Source organism: Betta splendens, chromosome 1, assembly GCF_900634795.4.
Source record: "Betta splendens chromosome 1, fBetSpl5.4, whole genome shotgun sequence".
NCBI lineage: Eukaryota > Metazoa > Chordata > Actinopteri > Anabantiformes > Osphronemidae > Betta > Betta splendens.
In genome coordinates, this window is record NC_040881.3 from 3,877,260 (window position 1) to 3,896,380 (window position 19,121).

A 19,121-nucleotide genomic window follows, 5' to 3' on the forward strand; every position below is an offset into this window, starting at 1 on the left:
GAAACACTTGGCTGATGCAGTTTTAACCAAAACAGGGCATAAACCAATGTTTCACTATTCAGCAGGGCCCGCGGCTCTTGTAGAGCAGGAAGACTAACACTCGGCGGATGGTCTAATTAATGGTCTGGCTCGTGATATCCTGCTCCAGACCCGTGCTCGCGCTCCGGTTCTGCAGCCGTGCTGGACAGGTGCCCTGACCCCAACCCCGGCTGGCCGTCCTCTTCTCATACCTGCGGCAGTCGGCCTGTTTAGCATGGTCCAGCAATCAACACTGAGGTAGTCAGCCGAGATGGGATGACTCACAGCTTGCTGCCATTTTTACACCAGGCCTAAGGTTTCCAAAGTCCAACAGAGTCACCATCAGTGGGCAGGGAGAGAGAGGGAAAGACAGTAAGAGCAAAAGTGTTTTTTTTTTTTACCCAAAGGCACTTCAGCTATAAATATCAAACTGGCTATTCTTTGATTTACCAATGAAGGCAGCCAGAGGAGGGAGCAGGATGCAGGGTCTTGTTCCGTTCTTGAGCTGTTCATTCATTTACTGATGGGGGCAGAAGGAAAACCGAGGGAGGAATGAGGTTTGCTGCGTCATTTATTTCCAGCGTAGTGGGGTGAAATAACATTAACATCTCTTTCTCTCTGAAATTCTATAAGTCAAGTTATTATTGCTCGGCACACACACACACACACACACACACACACACACACACACACACACACACACACACATCTGAATCTGTCTCTGCCGCACAGATGCTCGTGTGCGTGTGAAATCCCCAGCCCTGAGCACAGAGCTGGGTTTTAATAAAGCAGAACTCTTTTCGCACTCTGGCGGATGCTGTTGTAATCTCCTCTAAACAGGTGCTGTGATTAGGTTCTGCTGTGAGCAGCATCCTGACACCTGGACGGGCAGGACCGCCACCATTGCCCCGGCGCCGGCCCAGCGTGCTCGGTGGGTTCACTGCTGCAGACAACCGCTCTCTGCACTCCGTGGATTCGCTTCCTCTCGGCCGATCATTGCCGTTTCTTTGCATCCGGCAGCAGCCGAGTCTTTGCACGCTGACGCAGCACCTCACGCGCCGGCTCCGGCTCCCGATACACAATTCAGTCAAATTTACGTGTTTTTGAAGACGTGCACATGGAATATTTATGCACGAATTACAATAACAAATTAATACCCAGTAATTATTGGATTAGTTGTTTATTCGCACTTTGATGAAGCTGCTGCAACATAAAAAAACAACAGTTCGACTTGCTTTCAGTCCCAATTATGAATAATATCTTTCCTAAAAACATCTGCATCAAAAAGTTTAGCTAATTATTTCCAAATTTTACTAGAGGCTGTTTCACACTCTCAACCTAAAAAGAGTGTTCTTTGTATTCTGCTGTAATTTTAATTGATCAAAACACAAAACACAAAGTAACCAAATGTAACTAGACCTCACTGTATCAGCGACCGTGTGATTCATTCTGTAAATATGATGCTGATGGTTCCAACACTGGTTCCATACTGAACTTTATGCCTCTGGCTCATTATCAGAAGTACTGTACCGTACTGACTCTATTGCTGATCCCATCATGCATTGGGAATTAATAATGTGCATTTGCTACCTTTTAAACAAACAAATGCCAACAAAACTGTGAAAACCCGTCGACAGGAAAGGAATATATTTCCTGCACGTGATGGATGACTGTACGTTCTCCAAGGCAGCAGTGCTGCATGTCTGCGAGCAGTTTTTAATGGAATGTAGAAAACAAGTTTTATGACTTCCCTGAGATAATGAAGGTAAACCTTTGCTGGAACAGAGTGTATTAGTTTCTCACTGTGGCGTCGGAGTTTTATGGCCATTAAAGACAATGAAGAAGTAAAAGTCGCAGCAAACGCTGGAAACAGAACTTTGATGTGGAGATGAGTGTTTAAGGCTAATGTGCCTCACCCTTCATTCCGTGTCGCGCGTCAGAACCGCGTTGACCCGCCGGGCAGGAAGCCGTCAGTCAGAGGCCTTCAGCCCGTTTGGACCGGAGCGCTGCGCTGGAGACTGTTGTGAGCGTCAGGAGACGGGCCGCGTTCCGCTAAGGTGGAGCACGGCCCACGCTGCCGTCCATTACACGCTCGTCTGGGTCGGTGGCGAGGCCCGGCCCAGACTGGTGCAGCGCCGGCTCGGGGGCTCTGCGCCGTGTTAAATGCTATTCTGTGTTTGCCCGGGGACTTTGAGACTCTTAAATACTACAGTAGACTTCAGCTCTGGGACTCGCCTCTTGTTAAATACTGAAGTAGTCTTTGTTAGCGTTCGCAGCCAGTGTTTGCGAGTGAAATGCTGCGGTTCCCTGTCGATGCCGGGAACGGGGAAAGCTCAGTGGGTCCGGGCCCTGGGACCGCGTGTGCTCTCAGAGCCTTTCAGCGCCGCTCGCTCCCTCGCTCGCCCGCTCCCTCGCTGGCTGTCGAGGCCCTGCCTGTACATGCTGTCGGCGCCGGGAGGATTCCTCATGCTATGGAGGACGTCGGCTGTGCCTCCTTGTTCTCGGCTCTTGGAAGTTGGATCGCTGCTGCTGCTGCTGCTGCTGCTGCTGTTTGTCACACGTTTGCGCGGCGATCGATGCGCCGCCTCGCGGGCCTTTTCCCGCGGGGACACGGGAGCGTCTGGCGCCGGGCGAGCGACAGCCGCTTCCTCTCCCCGGCCGGACTAGGTGCTCTGTTTGTAAGTGGCTTTGCCGGGCTAATGCTTTGTTAGCGGATGGATTTACTGCCGTGTTTGTTCGCACTTTGTGCAACATCTGTTGAGCGTTTACTGAGAATTAGACTGCAACACAAACTGTGTCCCGTCTACCAGCGTCGCTCTTTAGTGCAGTGTTAATGTTTTACAGGCCCCGGTTTGGCGTGTCTGACTTCCAGCCTCCTCACATATCAACAAGCAGAGCTTAATTAATCCTACAGTAATTGAGCAGATTAAAATTGTTAAAAAAAAGAAACACAATAACTTCATGCCATTTTTGTGTTCCACTAACTCAGCAGGGTTTTTTCATATTTAAGCTTGAGTCTTCGTCATGTGAGAATATCGTCCTCTAATAAAACCTGATAACAGTAACATATGGACCAACATATTAAACCCTCATATGCACATATATTGTTACATATTAAAACATTGTGTGATTGAAAATATGTTGACAAAGATGTTGTCTCATGTTTTTCACCATTTCAGATTCACGCTACAAAACTCAACATTCTTTGATCCTACTTTTTTTTCAGTCAGCTGTTTTTCACTGTCTCATGCTGTGTATAATCCCATACAATTGTATGACTTTATGCTGATCTGGGTAGAAAGACATTCACATCACTTCCATTTGTTTGGGGCATATCTTTAAATCACTGGGCCGGATCTTTGTCCGCAAACACGCTTTCTGGAAATCTACTGAGATAATTGCTTCACCAAATTAGTTTCTGGTGTTTTGTCACTTACCTATACCTCAAACGCCAGGGACTCGGCAAAAGTAATATTTCAGCGCCGCGCGCTCGGCGAATTTTAATGCGCCGTTCACTGTAATAATGTGGGAGTGTGTTTTAGGCCGTCGCCGTTGCTATAAGCAGAATCTCATTGCAGAAATTTGCATGTGTACCGCTGCCTCTGTGCCCCTCCTGGTTTTTGAGCTGGTGAATTATTTTGCATTTTGCATGTGACCCCAGAAGCTGCTGCGAGCTTCATTTTGTTGACACAGGCCTTATTTTGCCACGCTACTTTGTTTGCACTTTTGTGCAGATTTAAGTGGGATGGTACTTAGCAGCATCTGGGGGCCGTACTTTGTCAGGCCAACTTAATGTAGCAGCTATCTCCTAGCTGACCTACTAAATTAAATATTAATACGGCACGTTGCTCGTCGGCCTCCTCCTTACTGTCATCTATTTCTCATTATTTTGCACGCTGGAACCCGCCTCTTGTGCCGCTGATGTCACGTACTCCTCTTCCAGCTCGTCATTTATTGTTTGGCTTCGCCACCTTCCCCGCTCGCAGCGCTCGGCTCCTCCTCCTGCAGCCCACGTACTGCGGCTCCTTCTCCCCACCGTTTCCAAAAATGTGTCAGTGCGTCCCTCATTAGCCTCAATCTGTACACTCCTCGCTACACTTTTCATATTTTCTTAATCTGACTGCTGTAAACAAAAATTGGACTTGACGTGGAGCTGAGTGTGTGTGTTGGGGAAGATGGAATAAGTGAGATACTGTCTTGGTTTTGGTGGTGTATTATTTATGGCCGTGCTGGCTCATGAGTAAAGCCACATGTATTTGAGGGGCCTTTATACACATGCTGTGTGCATGCATGTGAGCGGATGGGAAGCTGTACATAAAGTTCACTGTATTTGTATAATTCATGCACAATGTCTTCAGTAAAACTGGGTTATAATGTGGACGTGTGTGTGTGTGTGTGTGTGTGTGTGTGTGTGTGTGTGTGTGTGTGTGTGTGTGTGTGTGTGTGTGTGTGTGTGTGTGTGTGTGTGTGTGTGTGTGCATTATTTATATTTGCGCTTCTTGGTGGGCTTGTGTGATTTGATGAGTAGATGCAGGTCACCTCTTAGTCTTTTAAAGTCTCTTACCTCATTCATAAATTCTACATTAGCTCCTCTCCTCTGGTCCTAACACTGTGGAGGCGCGTGGCCGAGACCAGTGACTCGAGTAAATAATGAACACGTTTAAAGCATTTTTATTGGATTGGAGTTCACATTGTTATGATTAGTGGACTTAATAAAACATAATGTAATCATACTGTTTTTCACCAGCCAGAGTGTAATCGATTAGGTTCACTGAGGGTCATTATCAGCTGTTGATGACTGTTAAGTTCATATCATCGGTGCAGTTGTTTTATTTAACGCCTGTAACTAATTATCTGTATTCTTATTTATTAAATGCACAAAATGTCAGAAAATAATAAAAGACCACAATAAGTCCCCAGAGCTCACGCTGACATTTTTAAATGACTTGTTATGACCAATCCTGCTGCAGCGAAAAACAAACAAATCATCGCTTTTGAGAAGCAGCACATGTTTGGCATTTTTGCTTGATAAATAGCCCGGAGGATAATTCCAGCTTATTACATTATATTACAGCAGCGTAATTGTGTAGGTTTCACGCAACCTCCAAGGTTGGCCAACTTTATTTGGACGAGGAGCGGCGCTGAATGTCAGGATCATTACCCGAACCGTGACTTTTAATGAATGATCAGGTTTTACAGCCAGTCAGGGGCTGCTCTGACCCTTTGTATCAGCCTGCAGCTGCGTTCACCCAGGTCTGTGATCAACCGTCGCTGCGTGTCACTCATAGATACACACGATCCAAACTTGGGTGAAGTTGTTTGGGTCCCGCGGTGCTTTTGCTTTTGTCGTCATGGATCTGCTGTTCGGCTCGGACCGACTCTCCTCAGCCTCGCTCGCCCGTCCCACCGGTTTGTTCCCTTACATGTGACTGTCATGAGCAGCTCCGTCACGCAGCCGCCTGCACACTTTCTGGCCTCATGCTCCTCTGCACCTAAACTGATCTGAGCCTCGAGCAAACGCGACTGGACCCAGCTGCACCTGAACGCCACATTCCACATTCATGCGTTGCAGTTGTCGTGGCTCTGTTTAATCAGTGTTACAGTAATATTGTCTTTGTCAGTAATAGCATTGCCATCACACTAGTCCCACTTTACTGTGCTGTGTTTGTGCGTATCAGTGTTTGCGTGTTGGCGTTATCTGGGAAGAACCGAGGATCTGCTTGATGCCACATACAGGGAGGTTTTTTTTCTTTAAATCTGAGTGAAGTATAAAGACACACACGCACACACAGATGGAAGCAGCCAGATAGATCTTTTTGAAGTACAATTTCATCCTCTTTCCTTCTCTCCTCTCTCCATCTTTTCTGTAGCAGTGGAGGGAGGAGAGTTGAATCTCTGCAGGGGTGTGTGTGTGTGTGTGTGTGTGTGTGTGTGTGTGTGTGTGTGTGTGTGTGTGTGTGTGTGTGTGTGTGTGTGTGTGTGTGTGTGTGTGTGTGTGTGTGTGTGTGTGTGTGTGTGTGTGTGTGTGTGTCCAGAGCCGAGAGCTTTGTGCTAAACGAAAGGACGAGGCTGGGAAAGTAATATCAGGCTTACACGCGTACAGTGGCTTCAGAGAGTGTCACACGCCGTTCATACTTTAAAAACTGTAGATAAAATTGTCACTTCTGCTGAATCACTCGCTCACGTTGCCACAGGGAGATTATTCAGACTCCTCATTGAGTCTGAAGCCTGTGCAGCCTCCTGGACTGTTTTCACATTTGATCCCCTTGGACCTGTAAAGCTACATGGGGCTGAATAGGAAAGAACCTGGACCCCTGAACGCAGCTGATTGGGTTTGTGGAGCCACAGCGAAGCGTCTGAATTGTTCTCAGTTTGAATTCGGATGAGGCCTGACTTTGTCGCCGATGCTGCACAAAGCGAAGGGCTGCGAGTCCCGTGTGAAGCCCCCGCGTGACTGCACGCGTGCCGCGACGCTGGGGCTGGTGCAGCAGAGACGGGCGCTGACAGCTGATTCTCCATGTGTGTTCATGAGGGCTTTGATGTATAATGTGTCACGTTCTTTGATGTGTCCTGTAGTGGCGGCGGCGGCGCGCGTGCATGTGGTCTGATTGTGCAGCGGAGAGAGAGGGAACCGTGGCAGGGCATTGTGAGTTCCATTGCTTTCTGCAGCAGGTATCGTAATGTATCGAAGACTGGAACGTTTCTCTCCTCCTCCCCCTCAGCCTCCCCCCTCCCCCTCCCTCCCTGCCTTCTCAGTTCTGACCCAAAGGGGAAACTCGGCTCACACTTAAGGCAAAACTCGCTCTTTTTCCCCGTCATTACTACATATTTGAAAGTGGTCCTGGGTTTCGTTGCTTTTACCCGCTGCTGCATGTTTTTCATGTTTATGTCTGGCTCTTCCACTTAAGCCGACCTCTGCTCAGCGCCGCGTGGTGGATTTACAGTTTGCAGAACTCATCCGTTCAGCCGCGACATTTCCCCTGCATTACGTTTCAGCCGCTGAGCCGGTTCGATAACGAAGCACCTCACAACTCAGGAAGCGCATCAGTATTTCGCTTAATTAGCTTAACGCGGTTGTAGCGGCCGCGCAGCGGCGAAGTGAATGAGACCTGTGAGTTACGAGGCTGTTTTCTCCGACCATTAGGCCTCCTGTTGCCGGCAGACACTCGCCTGCACTTGTTGCCTCAGTATCTGCCTCTTCTCCCTCTTTCCCCCGCGTGAACGCTCTTATCTCCCGTCCTCTGATTGCAAAATGGAAAGCGGCTCCTCTAATTCCGTGGGCTTTTTGAGGCTGATTTGCCTTCTTTCCAGACACTTTTATGCAATTAATTCAGCCCCTCAGACAAATCTGCTGACGGTCTCTGCCTGTTTGTCTTTGCAGGATGAGAAGTCTACGTTCTTCCAGTTTGGAGCCGCTCTGCAGCAGGAGGCCCTGCTCATGCTCGCCATCATGGAGGAGTACGACTGGCACGTTTTCTCCATTGTCACTTCCAAGTTCCCTGGGTACCAGGACTTCATCAGCACGCTGAGGATAACTGTGGATCACAGGTGATGAACACGCGGCCCCGCGTGCACGCTTTACGCTCTCAGCCTTAATTTACGGCCGCTGGTCCGATTGAGCACCGTGTGTGATTTACCGGCGTGTTGCTGCAGCTTTGTGCGCTGGGACCTGCAGAGTGTGGTGACTCTAGATGCCGTGGATGGCGACCCGAACTCCAAATCACACATCGCCCTCAAGAGGATCCAGAGTCCCGTTATACTGCTCTACTGCTCCAAGGACGAGGCCTTGTGAGTGCTTTTCTGTTTCATTTGTCTGTCCCACGCTTTCTGTCATACGCGGCCAAATGCGAGGCGTAAATTTTTATTACCTCTGTGACTGCTCCGCAGGTATATAATGGAGGAAGCTCGGTCCTTGGGCCTGATAGGAGCCGGTTATATCTGGATCGTGTCCAGTCTCACCACTGGCAACACAGACTTCACCCCGGAGGTAGCGAAGCCCCATATGTCGTAACAGGTGGCCACTTTTGAGTGGTTTGACATGACAAGCCCTGTTTCTGATTCCAGGCCGTTCCAGGTCGTCTGCTACCACTTCTGTGCTGCACCGCTCCTTTATTCCCTGCAGCTAATACGAAATACAACATCAAATCAATAGTTTGACATTCTGGGAAATGTCTCTCATCTGTCTGTTGAATATGAGCGCAAAGCTGGAGTCTGAAGAAGCAGCGGAAGCAGCTAGCTGGCCTGTCAGATTCAAACAAAACGCACCCACAAGCAAGAAATAGTAAAATGTCAAAGTGTGGTTTTTAATCTCCGTTAGCTAGAAGGACAGAGCTAAGCTGCCTATGATGTGAGATGCATCCAGCTGAATTATTGCACCAGGATTGTAATGAAAGGCAACTTTACAACATCATTTCTGCTTTATCAGCCGCTTTAGCCGGTTTTTATTAATTGTCATTGAAGCCTGAAGGGTAACAGGTGGTGGCAGAGCAGAGAGAAGGAGGACTGGGTTCTAACACTCTCAAATTAGTTATTGTAGCTTTAATCATGGCTTCAATAAAGAACATACTGTACAAGTGACTTCACACGCTGGGAAACTGAACATTGTAAACTTTGTGAAGGTCCAGTGTTGCTTGGGCTTTGTGCTGAATTGTAATGGATTTAGAGCTTTAGAGGTGCTGATACGTGGATTTCTCCATCTGGACTGAGCCAAGCGCGCGCTCTCCAGTCTTTGTGCTAAACTGTGCTAATCAGCTGCTGGATGTACAGTCGCTGCACATTCCGCCAACAGACACAGTCGAGCGCAGGCTTGACTCTTCTCATCCAACTCTTTGGCTGAGACAAATATTTCCTGAAATGCCAAGCTGCTGCGTTGAGCCCAAGACAGTGCAGCGACTGGTTAACTTCATTTGAGTTTGATGAAGCAGCCGCTCCTCACACCGCCTTGTTTACATTCCCTCCGTACCCAGCAACACTTGCTCAGCCCCTAAAATGGGTGTTTGACAGCCTCACGTACACATTCAGCCTCAAAATGTAGGACAGCTACATAACTATTATCCAAACGGCATAAAAATATGTGCATAAATAATTCAAAGTATAATCAGCTCAAATGTTCCACTCACATTAAAAATGGACACAAATCAAATGTTGCTTACCTTTCCTCCGAAGCCTGGCACGCGCGCCTTCTCCTCCTCCTCTTTGCCGTCATTCTCCGTGACTCAACGTTCCGAGTCGTGTGTCTTTTTTGTATCCTGCAGGTTTGGACCGGGGTTCGGTTGTGTTTACTAAGCACCGCGGGGCAGATTGACGGGTTTCTGTGCCGCTATGTTTTGATGGTTTAGAGTAATAACCTCAGCGGGTCAAATATGTTTCATTTTGTAAGTTGGGCGATGACTGGAGTTATCTATATTCAGGTTGCGGACATGCAGCCAGCTCATACTTATTACCCATAGCCAGCTCTGAATTATTCCAGGAAGGCACCAATAAATCATCCTCTTGACACCACTGAGAGATAGAGAGAGATTAAAAAATGTCAAATCCAAATCAAATTAATCTTACGCACGCATGTGCCACTTCACTTCTCCTCTCAGATGTTTCCTTTGGGAATGATCTCGGTGTCCTACGACGACTGGGAGTACCCGCTGGAGACGCGGGTGCGGGACGGGGTGGGCATCATCTCCTCCGGAGCCACCTCCATGCTGCGGGAGAAGGGGGAGCTGCCGGAGGCCCAAAGCAGCTGCTACAGCACGGCGTCAGACCGGAGCCCGGGGAAGCTGCCGCCTAGTGCCCTGCGCAGGTGTGTGTGTGTGTGTGTGTGTGTGTGTGTGTGTGTGTGTGTGTGTGTGTGTGTGTGTGTGTGTGGAGATCAAGGTCTAGGGACTTGCATAACTCTGTTTGTCTTTGTAGCTGAGCATTGAGCGCGCTTATGTAACTCTTTTTAACGCACTAATGAGAAGGGTGGAGGAGAGAAACAAAGCAGAGATGACAGAGCGCTTCAGCGCTGTGATGTCTGATGACATTTAATGCTTTTAGCTTGTGTGCACGCAGCTGCTCGCATCATGAGCTGAATCTGCTGAGCTGGGCAGGAGGCGGTGAAGTGAACTCCAGGCAGACCTCGGCGCTCCTGTGCCTCCGCTAGGTCCTCGTGACCCCGCGTTTGGCGGCTGCGTTCCTTTGCGTTTCCGGGTGCACGTCTGATCTCGGTGTCATTAAGCCGGTATTAAATCAGCTTTTGCTGGCTTTGTTTCATCTCTCCGATCCTCTCGTGCGGCTTCCAGGGTGGATGTTGGTCAGTGTGCCTGTGTCTGTGTGTCCCCGTGCTCCTCAGCGATGAGAAAACAGTCACATCTATTAGACAAGAGGGCAGGATAAATGGGAACACGCATGCGAGCGCATTAACACTCAACATCCACGAATGTAAAAGCGCAGATAGGGAATGTGTTGGCGGAGCGGCTGCCTGTCAGGTTTTACGTTCTGAATATGCAGCATACAGAGGCTAAAATATGATTATTAATTCAGATATCTATATAAAGCTGCCGTGGAAATGTGAAGGTCAGAGAGCGATGCACTGATGCACGTGATGACTTAGTGTTGCCTCATTAGAATCAGGGCCACATTATCAGCCTTATTAACCCATCTTTCCTGCCTTTTGGCCCATTACGGTATAAATCTGAGCCCAGACAACGCTGCCGTTGTTGGTAGGATGACCCAGTATAGACCTCAGCAGGGGGCCGCTTATTTATCCGTCTCTTAGAGGCACCTTGTTTGCCTCTAACTTATTAGACACAGTACAACTTGCATATTTGTCAAAGGAGCTGCAGTCGGCTTCTGTGAAAACAACCCGACTCTGATTTGGGAGGAGTGGGGGCTCCATCAGAGTTCTGCATACATTAGTCTAGATACAATCTTGCCGCAGTGTGGATATAAACATCGGCAGGTGCACGGGAAGTGAACGACATAATCTGCTGCTTAAAGACGCGATCAGCCCCCGCTGGAGTCACCGTCATTCTCTCCTGACAGGAATTAAAGTCTTAGACTGCAGTTCGGCGTGTTCGGACGCTTTTTCCTGGGGTTTGTCTTTGTAGTACATTTCAAAAGGTTATTCTCTGCGATTGAACCACTGTACCATGCAACGCCCTAAGCCGTCACCTTTTGTGGATGAAATGCTCGCTGCCATAATGCAGAATTTGGAGAGTGCCCGCCTTCCCTCTTTATTCATACTTTTATTAAGTGCCCACACAATGGCTACTCTAGTTCTTCAGCAATAGAGAAATCTTCTGCGCACAATAGCAGCCAGATTAAGTTGCTCTTGCAGTAGCAGAGGCTCTAAATTTCTGTGATGCCACTGATGCTTCTTCTTAAATCCTCACTGAGTTTCTGGTTAATGCAAATAGGTCTGCATACAATTAAGAAACCATTGAAGCCCTGTCTAATGTAGTTGTACGCTCGGCTCCGAAGCATCAGATGGTATCACAAGGTGACATGAATATACATATGTATATAAATATGAATACATGAAGTGGAATCTGCCTGCTTTGCATGGCTTTAAAGCACACACACACACACACACACACACACACACACACACACACACACACACACACACACACACACGCATGCCAGCCTCATCAGTTTAGATCAAAATCTTTTTCCAAAAATGGTAACAAACCTGCAATAGGAGGAGACAGCAGTTTCCCAGAATAGACCGCAACAGAGTTTCCGCTATATGTATTCAGCTGTGGCGATGCACTGTGACAAGGGCATCACCTGCTGCACCGCGGAGATTTTTCAAACGCAAAAACATATATTTGACCTGACATGCAACTAATAGTTGAAGGGATCGAGGCCGGCGATAACAGATCGATGAAGCGGCTCCGAGGTGCCTCCCGTGTGTGCGTTTGCACGTTGGTATTTGATTATTTGTGCTCGCGGAGGGAGGGAGGGGGGGTCAGAGCGGCTGCAGAGGCTGCATGCGAGGGAGACGGGGACCTTTTTATTTACCATTCATTCAGTGTGAGTGGAGCCCGGTTTGAAAGAGCACAGGGCGGCTTCCAAGTCGGAGTCAAAACAAGTTATTTATGCACCTCTCTGAACTCCACTGTCCAAAGGTCCGCGTCGTCCTGTGGATGTGACACGCTCCACTCCTGCCTTGTTAAATTAGCTGAATTTCACCTGAGGAGCGTAACACGTTCATTCATGAATCATCTGTGATCCTTCCCGCATGTTGAGTCGCTCTATCTCGTCTACGAATGACATACAATGACCCACACACTCATTTGGATGGATTAAAAAGAAATGTTATTGGATTCAAAAGAAGAATCTTTTGTGTGTGAACCTGAAGTAATGTCGCATATTCTCGAAAGGTTGTAAAGCTCACTTTGAAATATTCTTTCAGTCAGATGATATTTTGGTCGCGAAGCATCAACCAACCAACCAACCGTGTTGACACGGTGTCAAAATGCATCAGAACCATTTCTGGTAAAACAGAACACAAGGCATCAAAGAACGCCGCCGCCGCGGTCCCTGTCGTGATTTTATTCCTTCGACAGTTTCTGTGTTCTCCACCGGTGGGAATTTAAACTATCATCGCAACGAGCGTGGCCTTCTGAGAAACCGTTGCACTGCAGTCTGTGAGTTCTTATTGCCGTATCGCTGAGTGTGATGCTGCTTTATTTATTTCTGTCTGCTACACTTTACCGAGTGTAAATGCTTCAGCAAATGGTGTGTTTGCGTATGCGCGATGACTCCAGTGAGTAAGAGAGCGAGGGCCGCCTTGTTGCACCACTGACTTGTCTTTCAGGCGTATATCTGTGGAGAAATCAATGCAGAGTGTTGATGGAAGCGATATGTGGCCTTTGACTCTTCTTCCGCCCACGCACAAACAGACACACACATGCTCGGGCGTGCGTGCGCGCACACGCAGTGGGTGAAGACGGCATTGATTTGAAGAGGATATTACAGGGCGCTTAACTCCTTATTTCAACGCATCTGCTCTCGGGCGCGCACACAAACATTTGCAGATGCAAAGCAAATGAGAGCTTGCTACTCTTCGCCTTCGCTTTCAGACACATGATGCACGTGTGGAACGAAGGCCGGGATTTGTCCTTTACCCCGGACGGTTACCAGGCCAACCCCAAACTGCTGGTCATCGTCCTGAACAGCGAGAGGAAATGGGAGAAGGTAACAAGCGCGCACAGAGCGGCGAGCAAATTAAAAGTGCGACGGCTTTCATGAAGATGTGTGTCTCTGGTTTTCTGCGTTTTGTGTGCGTTTTGTGTGCGTTTTACGCAGATGGGCCGCTGGGAGAACGGCACGCTGTCGCTGCTGTTCGCCGTGTGGCCGAGGTACAACTCCCACGGGGACGAGGAGGCGGACGAGAACCACCTCTCCATCGTCACCCTGGAGGAGAAGCCCTTCGTCATCGTGGACAACGTGGACATCCTCACGGGCACCTGCATGAGAAACTCCGTGCCTTGCCGCAAGCATGTCAAAGAGTAAGTACCCACACGCGGCGGGCGGGCGGGCGGGCGAGCGAGGGAGGGAGCGAGCGAGGGAGCGAGTACACCCACGTTTAGCCGCCTGCCCACTCACATGAGCATCGAGAGCCATTTGAAAGCCACACTTGTTTAAAGGCGCCGCGCTCCCTGAGCTGCAGGTAGTGCTGCAAGTGAGACAGGCACCCGTTTAGTTGTTTCTTGGTGCCGCTCTGTTGGTTTCGCTCCGATCTGTTTAGTGTTGCTTGTTTCAGCCTAAAATGTCTTGAATGGCGCCGCTCAAGTCTGTCTGAGAACATAATTGTCAATCAGCTGCCCTTTGCTTGTCCACTTTTGTTCTGCAAGGATCTCTGCTGGGCCCACTCGTTTTTACTTTATATAAGGATGACTCATCCTCTGTCTGTCCTCCAGACTCAAACACAAACGTACAGTATGTGGCTGACGAGGTAGTTCATGCAGACGGAGGAGACGGCTGTAGCGCTACGTCAGTCCCGGTGTGGATGTTGCTGCGCTGCGACGTCAGTGTTGCGACGTTGTTTTCCAGATGTTTGCGTCTCTGACATCATCGCCTTTTGCTAGTTTGTGTTATTTGCAAACAAAGCGTGGAACTCCCTCGTGACTTTAACACACGTCGCCAAAGTTGCTCTCATTTGGTTCACAGTTCATCAGTTCTGTCAACAGTAATAATGAACTGCTCTGTGTGGCTGCCAGCTTGTTAATACCAACCTATGTTGCCTATTGTGGGTTTTGATTAATTCAGGGACAGTCGTGTGTTAAGTACTAAATGTTTTCGCTTTTTTAAATATGACAGTTACTAACCGTAAAATTGCTAATTGTTTTCCTCTAGAGTACATATTTTATGACTCATTAGTGCTCTGTATGATGTAATATTCGTTTTCATTCAATTTATTTTCAACATTACGATGCGGCCGCGTACGGGAGGAAAAACCTAAAGTTGTCTGACTGTAATAATTCTTTTCAGAAGATTTTTCCTAGTGTTTTTCTTTCACCACAGCCTTTCAGTTATTGTTTACTTTTTCTTGTATAAAACTTTCCGAAGTTTTTTTAAACTTACATTATTGTAGGTGTTTATTAAACAGGATAAAAATGTATTGGAGTTTTTTGGCTAATCCAGAGACTTGCATGTTTTAAAGAAGACTGCTTTCATTACTTTTCATGTTTTCGTGCTAAAAAGGCCTTTAGATCATCCACACGGCTGTCTGCGTGTATTTGTGGAAACACTGTTTTAAGGGTCTGTTGCACGTTACGTTCGTGGCCACACATGTACAGTACACGACGTCATAGGGGTCACAGGTTACAGCATCCAGCTTGGCACGCCAACGGCTTGTTAACGACCCGTTCGTGGCCAAAGCAACACCAGAACCTTTCAACTTGACAGCAGCTGCTTAGCTCTGTCGCTGGAGCACGTTGCTGTCTGTGGTAGACGGCTATGCTGCAGCTCCTATGTCCAATGATGTGCCAGATGCTGCGTTCAGGGCTCTTACACACCGTATCTGCAGGCTATGGTTCAGCCTCATTCTCCAGCCTGTGCTGTCCTACAACGGTCACTTAGCTCCTCGCTCCCTCTGGAAGCGCGGTCAGCGCTTCACCTGGATTTGACTCAGTCTTTCATTGAACTGTGAAGCGAGAATTACACTGTATCCTCTGTAATGAAGCAAATAAACCTTATCTGAATACGCCCTTCTCATTTACACTCACTTAAAAAACATCTCGTACCTGCTTTCTTATTTTTACCACGTTTATTTGACGACATCGTATATGGATATTTAGTTTCTGTCATCACTGTTGAATGATAACAGTCATATTTGTAGTGCTGCTTGATCAAATACGATTTTATAGGATATTTAACATTTTATTAGTGTCATCATAAAATTAATGCTGTGTAAAGCTGACGACTTTTAACATATACACATTGTATATTGATATGAGGCGTAAACGTTGAGGATTTTGGTTTTAGTGTTTCTATATGTGCGTCATTAGCCCAGCTGAGAACTTTAAACAGCCCTTTCAACATCGACGTGTCAAACTAAAGTTTTTGTCTTTGAACAATAACTTAAAAGACATCATTGCGGCGTCTGAAACATGTTGCCGACCCTCTCAAGTGTGTAAACAAGGCAGAAGGATTTCTCAAAGAAGCTCCAATTATCTATTATATATATGACATCTCAATAGGAACCGTGACAGGACACGGCCGACTCTTTTTCTTTCCGATTCTTTATAATATAGTTCATATCTGAGCTCATCTGTATGCAGCCTGATATTATGGGTACATTAATCATAATTGCTACAGGTTTATTTGTCACTGGCTCATCGCTCTGCCTGCAATTTATATTATATTTCTGGTCGATCACTAGCTACAACACAGTCCCGGCTCCACAATCCATCTTTTCTACAGACTTTTTCTTATGAGTCATTATAGCATTATTGTCATAAATTCAATAAATGTCCAAATACCAGACAATAGAGAAATTGATTAAATGGTTCTGGGTTAATTGGAATAGGATGAAATAGGACAAGACAAGCGTTACATGTAGCTCAGGAAAACCGGAGGAATAAACTGTAATCAGTGTTATTGAAGATTAATTTACTATTAACTGAACAAAATCCATCTTCTTTTCTACGAGTCTCTCAGAAAAGAATGAGATTCTTTTACTTTTAGCAAACAGACCGCATGACCAATATAAGTGCTGCATAGTTTCAACTTTCTGCGTGTGTGTGTGTGTGTGTGTGTGTGTGTGTGTGTGTGTGTGTGTGTGTGTGTGTGTGTGTGTGTGTGTGTGTGTGTGTGTGTGTGTGTGTGTGTGTGTGTGTGCGTGCGTGCGTGCGTGTGTGTGTGTCTACATGGTGACATACGGACACTGGGGAGGCTCAGCTGGGCCTGAGCTAATGTATGCGTTACGTTTGCATTCCAGCACCTGGGGCGCCTACTGTACACACACACACACACACACACACACACACACACACACACACACACACACACAATCTGGAGCCTGTGTTCTCGTTTACTGTACACATTACTTACACATAGACACATAGCACACATTGCAGTCGGGCGCTGTTAGCAGATCTTTAAATCCTTTGATTTTCATTTCTTTGACAGTCCTTCCTGTGTTCACTGTGTGCAAATCCGTCAGTTCTTTATGAACTTTCTCTCGAGCGGGAGTCAGCTAAAATGGCAAGTGAAAAGGTCACAGACTTGCTGTTCCAATCCATGTATGCTACATCAAAGATTGCTCACATGGAAACTGAATTATTTTTTCATGGAAATGCCTTTGAAAATGCTGGTAGGGTTTAATAGATTATGAGAATAACTTGATCCAGCCATTCAGTTTAGTTCACTTCTGCGGCGTCCGCTGGGACGCCTGTCAGAAAAGTTTACTCAAACATGCGTTTCCGTCCTGCGTCCGGCCTGCGCGGCTGCGGTGTGTGTAGGTAGAACGTAGGTGAGCTTTGGAGAAGCGCTTGCTCCAACACGGGAGGACACAGCAGAGGAATGAGGAGCGAGACAAGGGGAAGGACAGCTGATATTTTAATCATGGGGGCTGGTTGTTCTGCAGAGCCCGGCTCTATTTAAAGCCCGGCAGCATCTGCTCAGTACCCTTGTGTTTTCATCTGGTTTGGTTAGCTGGCACTAAGGGGAGCGCACACGCATCCACACACGCCGCCCTTCAGCGCTGTTTATGGTTAGTCTGCACTGTCATAATTCCCTTTTACAGCTTGATGGAACCACCAGATGTGCAGGCGGCGAGCGGACGGTTACTCACGTGCCACGCGAAACGCCCCACTGTCCCCTGGTACGTGACAGTATGACCTAAATGCGAGCGCGTGTGTGTCTGTGTGTTGCAGCAACAGCACCACGGGCGGCGCCTACATCAAGCAGTGCTGCAAGGGATTCTGCATCGACATCCTGAAGAAGATCGCGAGGAACGTGAAGTTCACCTACGACCTCTACCTGGTCACCAACGGAAAGCACGGCAAGAAGATCAACAACGTGTGGAACGGCATGGTGGGAGAGGTACGCGGCCGCTCCCGGAAGTCAAATGAGACCAGCGACGCCCGCCGCGTCCGCGTCTCTGGAGCCACTGCCGGCAGCGGATGAGCTCAGTTTAGCACAGAGGCTGGAAACGGGAGCGAAGCGCTGGGCCGGCTGGTTTTTAGCTGTACAAACATCCACCCACTTGAACCTCTAAAGATCAGCGATAAGTCTGTGTCTTCCAGCTGTAGCCCCAGGCCTTATTGTAAGCTAGGCAAAGCGACTGCTGGCTGTAGCTTCATATTTCAGAGCAGATGTGGAAGTGGCATCGATCCTCCGGTGGAGAAGCACTGTAGCTCCTAACAAACATTAACAAACTGCCAAAGGTGCAGCATTTGATCGAAATGTAAACTGAGCTGTGGCCTCAGCTGCAAAGCTGCAGTCTACAGATGCGCTAAGCTGAGGAGGCGCCCACACGCTTATATGCACAGAGCTTATATTGTTAATAGTGTTTTCTTCTCAGGCTCCAAAGTGCAGATTTGGACGTTTCATCAGACGCGTGATGCCTCCAGGCTTCTTCGATGATTATCATTTATCTTTCTGCGAATGATTTATTCAGTCGTGGACATAATTAAAGCTAAGTGCCAACAGTAAAATACTTAAAGGTTACAGCTGAAATTCCAAGTTTCTGATAATGCGACGTGACAGTGTGATCTATACATTGTAATAATGTTTATGGGAGCAGACTGCGACGAGCCTTCAGACAATTACGCCTGAGAGAAGCTAATCTGAGGGAACATAACATTTTACTTTCTACTAAAGGCGACAGCTTTCGAGCAAATTCTCCATCTGTCAGAAAACATCCCGACACCCAGAAACGGTGGCGCCGCGAAGAAGACAGCTGCATTTTTACTTTTCATCTAAGATGGTTGAAAAATGCCCCGCAACCACAGCTGACATTCTGAGCTCGTGCCCCCGGTCGCTGATATTTCACATCCCAGATAAAAGAAGGAGGCTGTGTGACGCCGTCCAAACATTGAGCTCTGTAACGTTGTCAGCGAGTCGCGTGCTCAGTGTGTGTGTGTGTGTGTGTGTGTGTGTGTGTGTGTGTGTGTGTGTGTGTGTGTGTGTGATTCCCAGGTGGTGTACCAGAAGGCAGCCATGGCAGTCGGTTCCCTGACCATCAACGAGGAGAGGTCAGAGGTCATCGACTTCTCCGTGCCCTTTGTGGAGACCGGTATCAGCGTGATGGTGTCTCGCAGCAACGGGACCGTGTCGCCCTCTGCTTTCCTCGGTGCGTCCGTCTTTTTGTCCTCCTCCGCCATAAATCTCCCCTTTTTATTCATCTTTTACTCCGTTTCATGTCCCCAGCGAGCCAACTTCTGGGGGCAGAGAAGAGGGAGGTGCTTACATGTTGGCAAAATCCTGCACATAAAATGGAATATTTTATTCAGACAGTATGTGCTGGCCAAATTCTACTTGTACTCTGACTTTATCTGGGCCTCAACACCCTAAGCACATTAATATTTTCTACCAGCGCAGAGGAAGTGGAGCGTGCCAGCTGTTTTTTGAAAAGTCAGCTCAGACAAAGCATCCTTGATACTGGCCTCCTCTCC

The 19,121-nt window shown here is 47.7% G+C and overlaps 1 protein-coding gene across 1 annotated transcript in view; it reads left to right on the top strand.

Moving 5' to 3' along the window:
• grin2ab (glutamate receptor, ionotropic, N-methyl D-aspartate 2A, b) overlaps positions 1–19,121 on the top strand; it is a 70,665-nt gene that overhangs the window by 38,319 nt on the left and 13,225 nt on the right. The window contains 8 exon segments of the mRNA XM_029162041.3: positions 7,400–7,566; positions 7,672–7,806; positions 7,906–8,005; positions 9,606–9,811; positions 13,080–13,194; positions 13,306–13,508; positions 17,379–17,547; positions 18,646–18,799. Of these exon segments, the coding sequence (XP_029017874.1) occupies positions 7,400–7,566; positions 7,672–7,806; positions 7,906–8,005; positions 9,606–9,811; positions 13,080–13,194; positions 13,306–13,508; positions 17,379–17,547; positions 18,646–18,799 (1,249 nt within the window).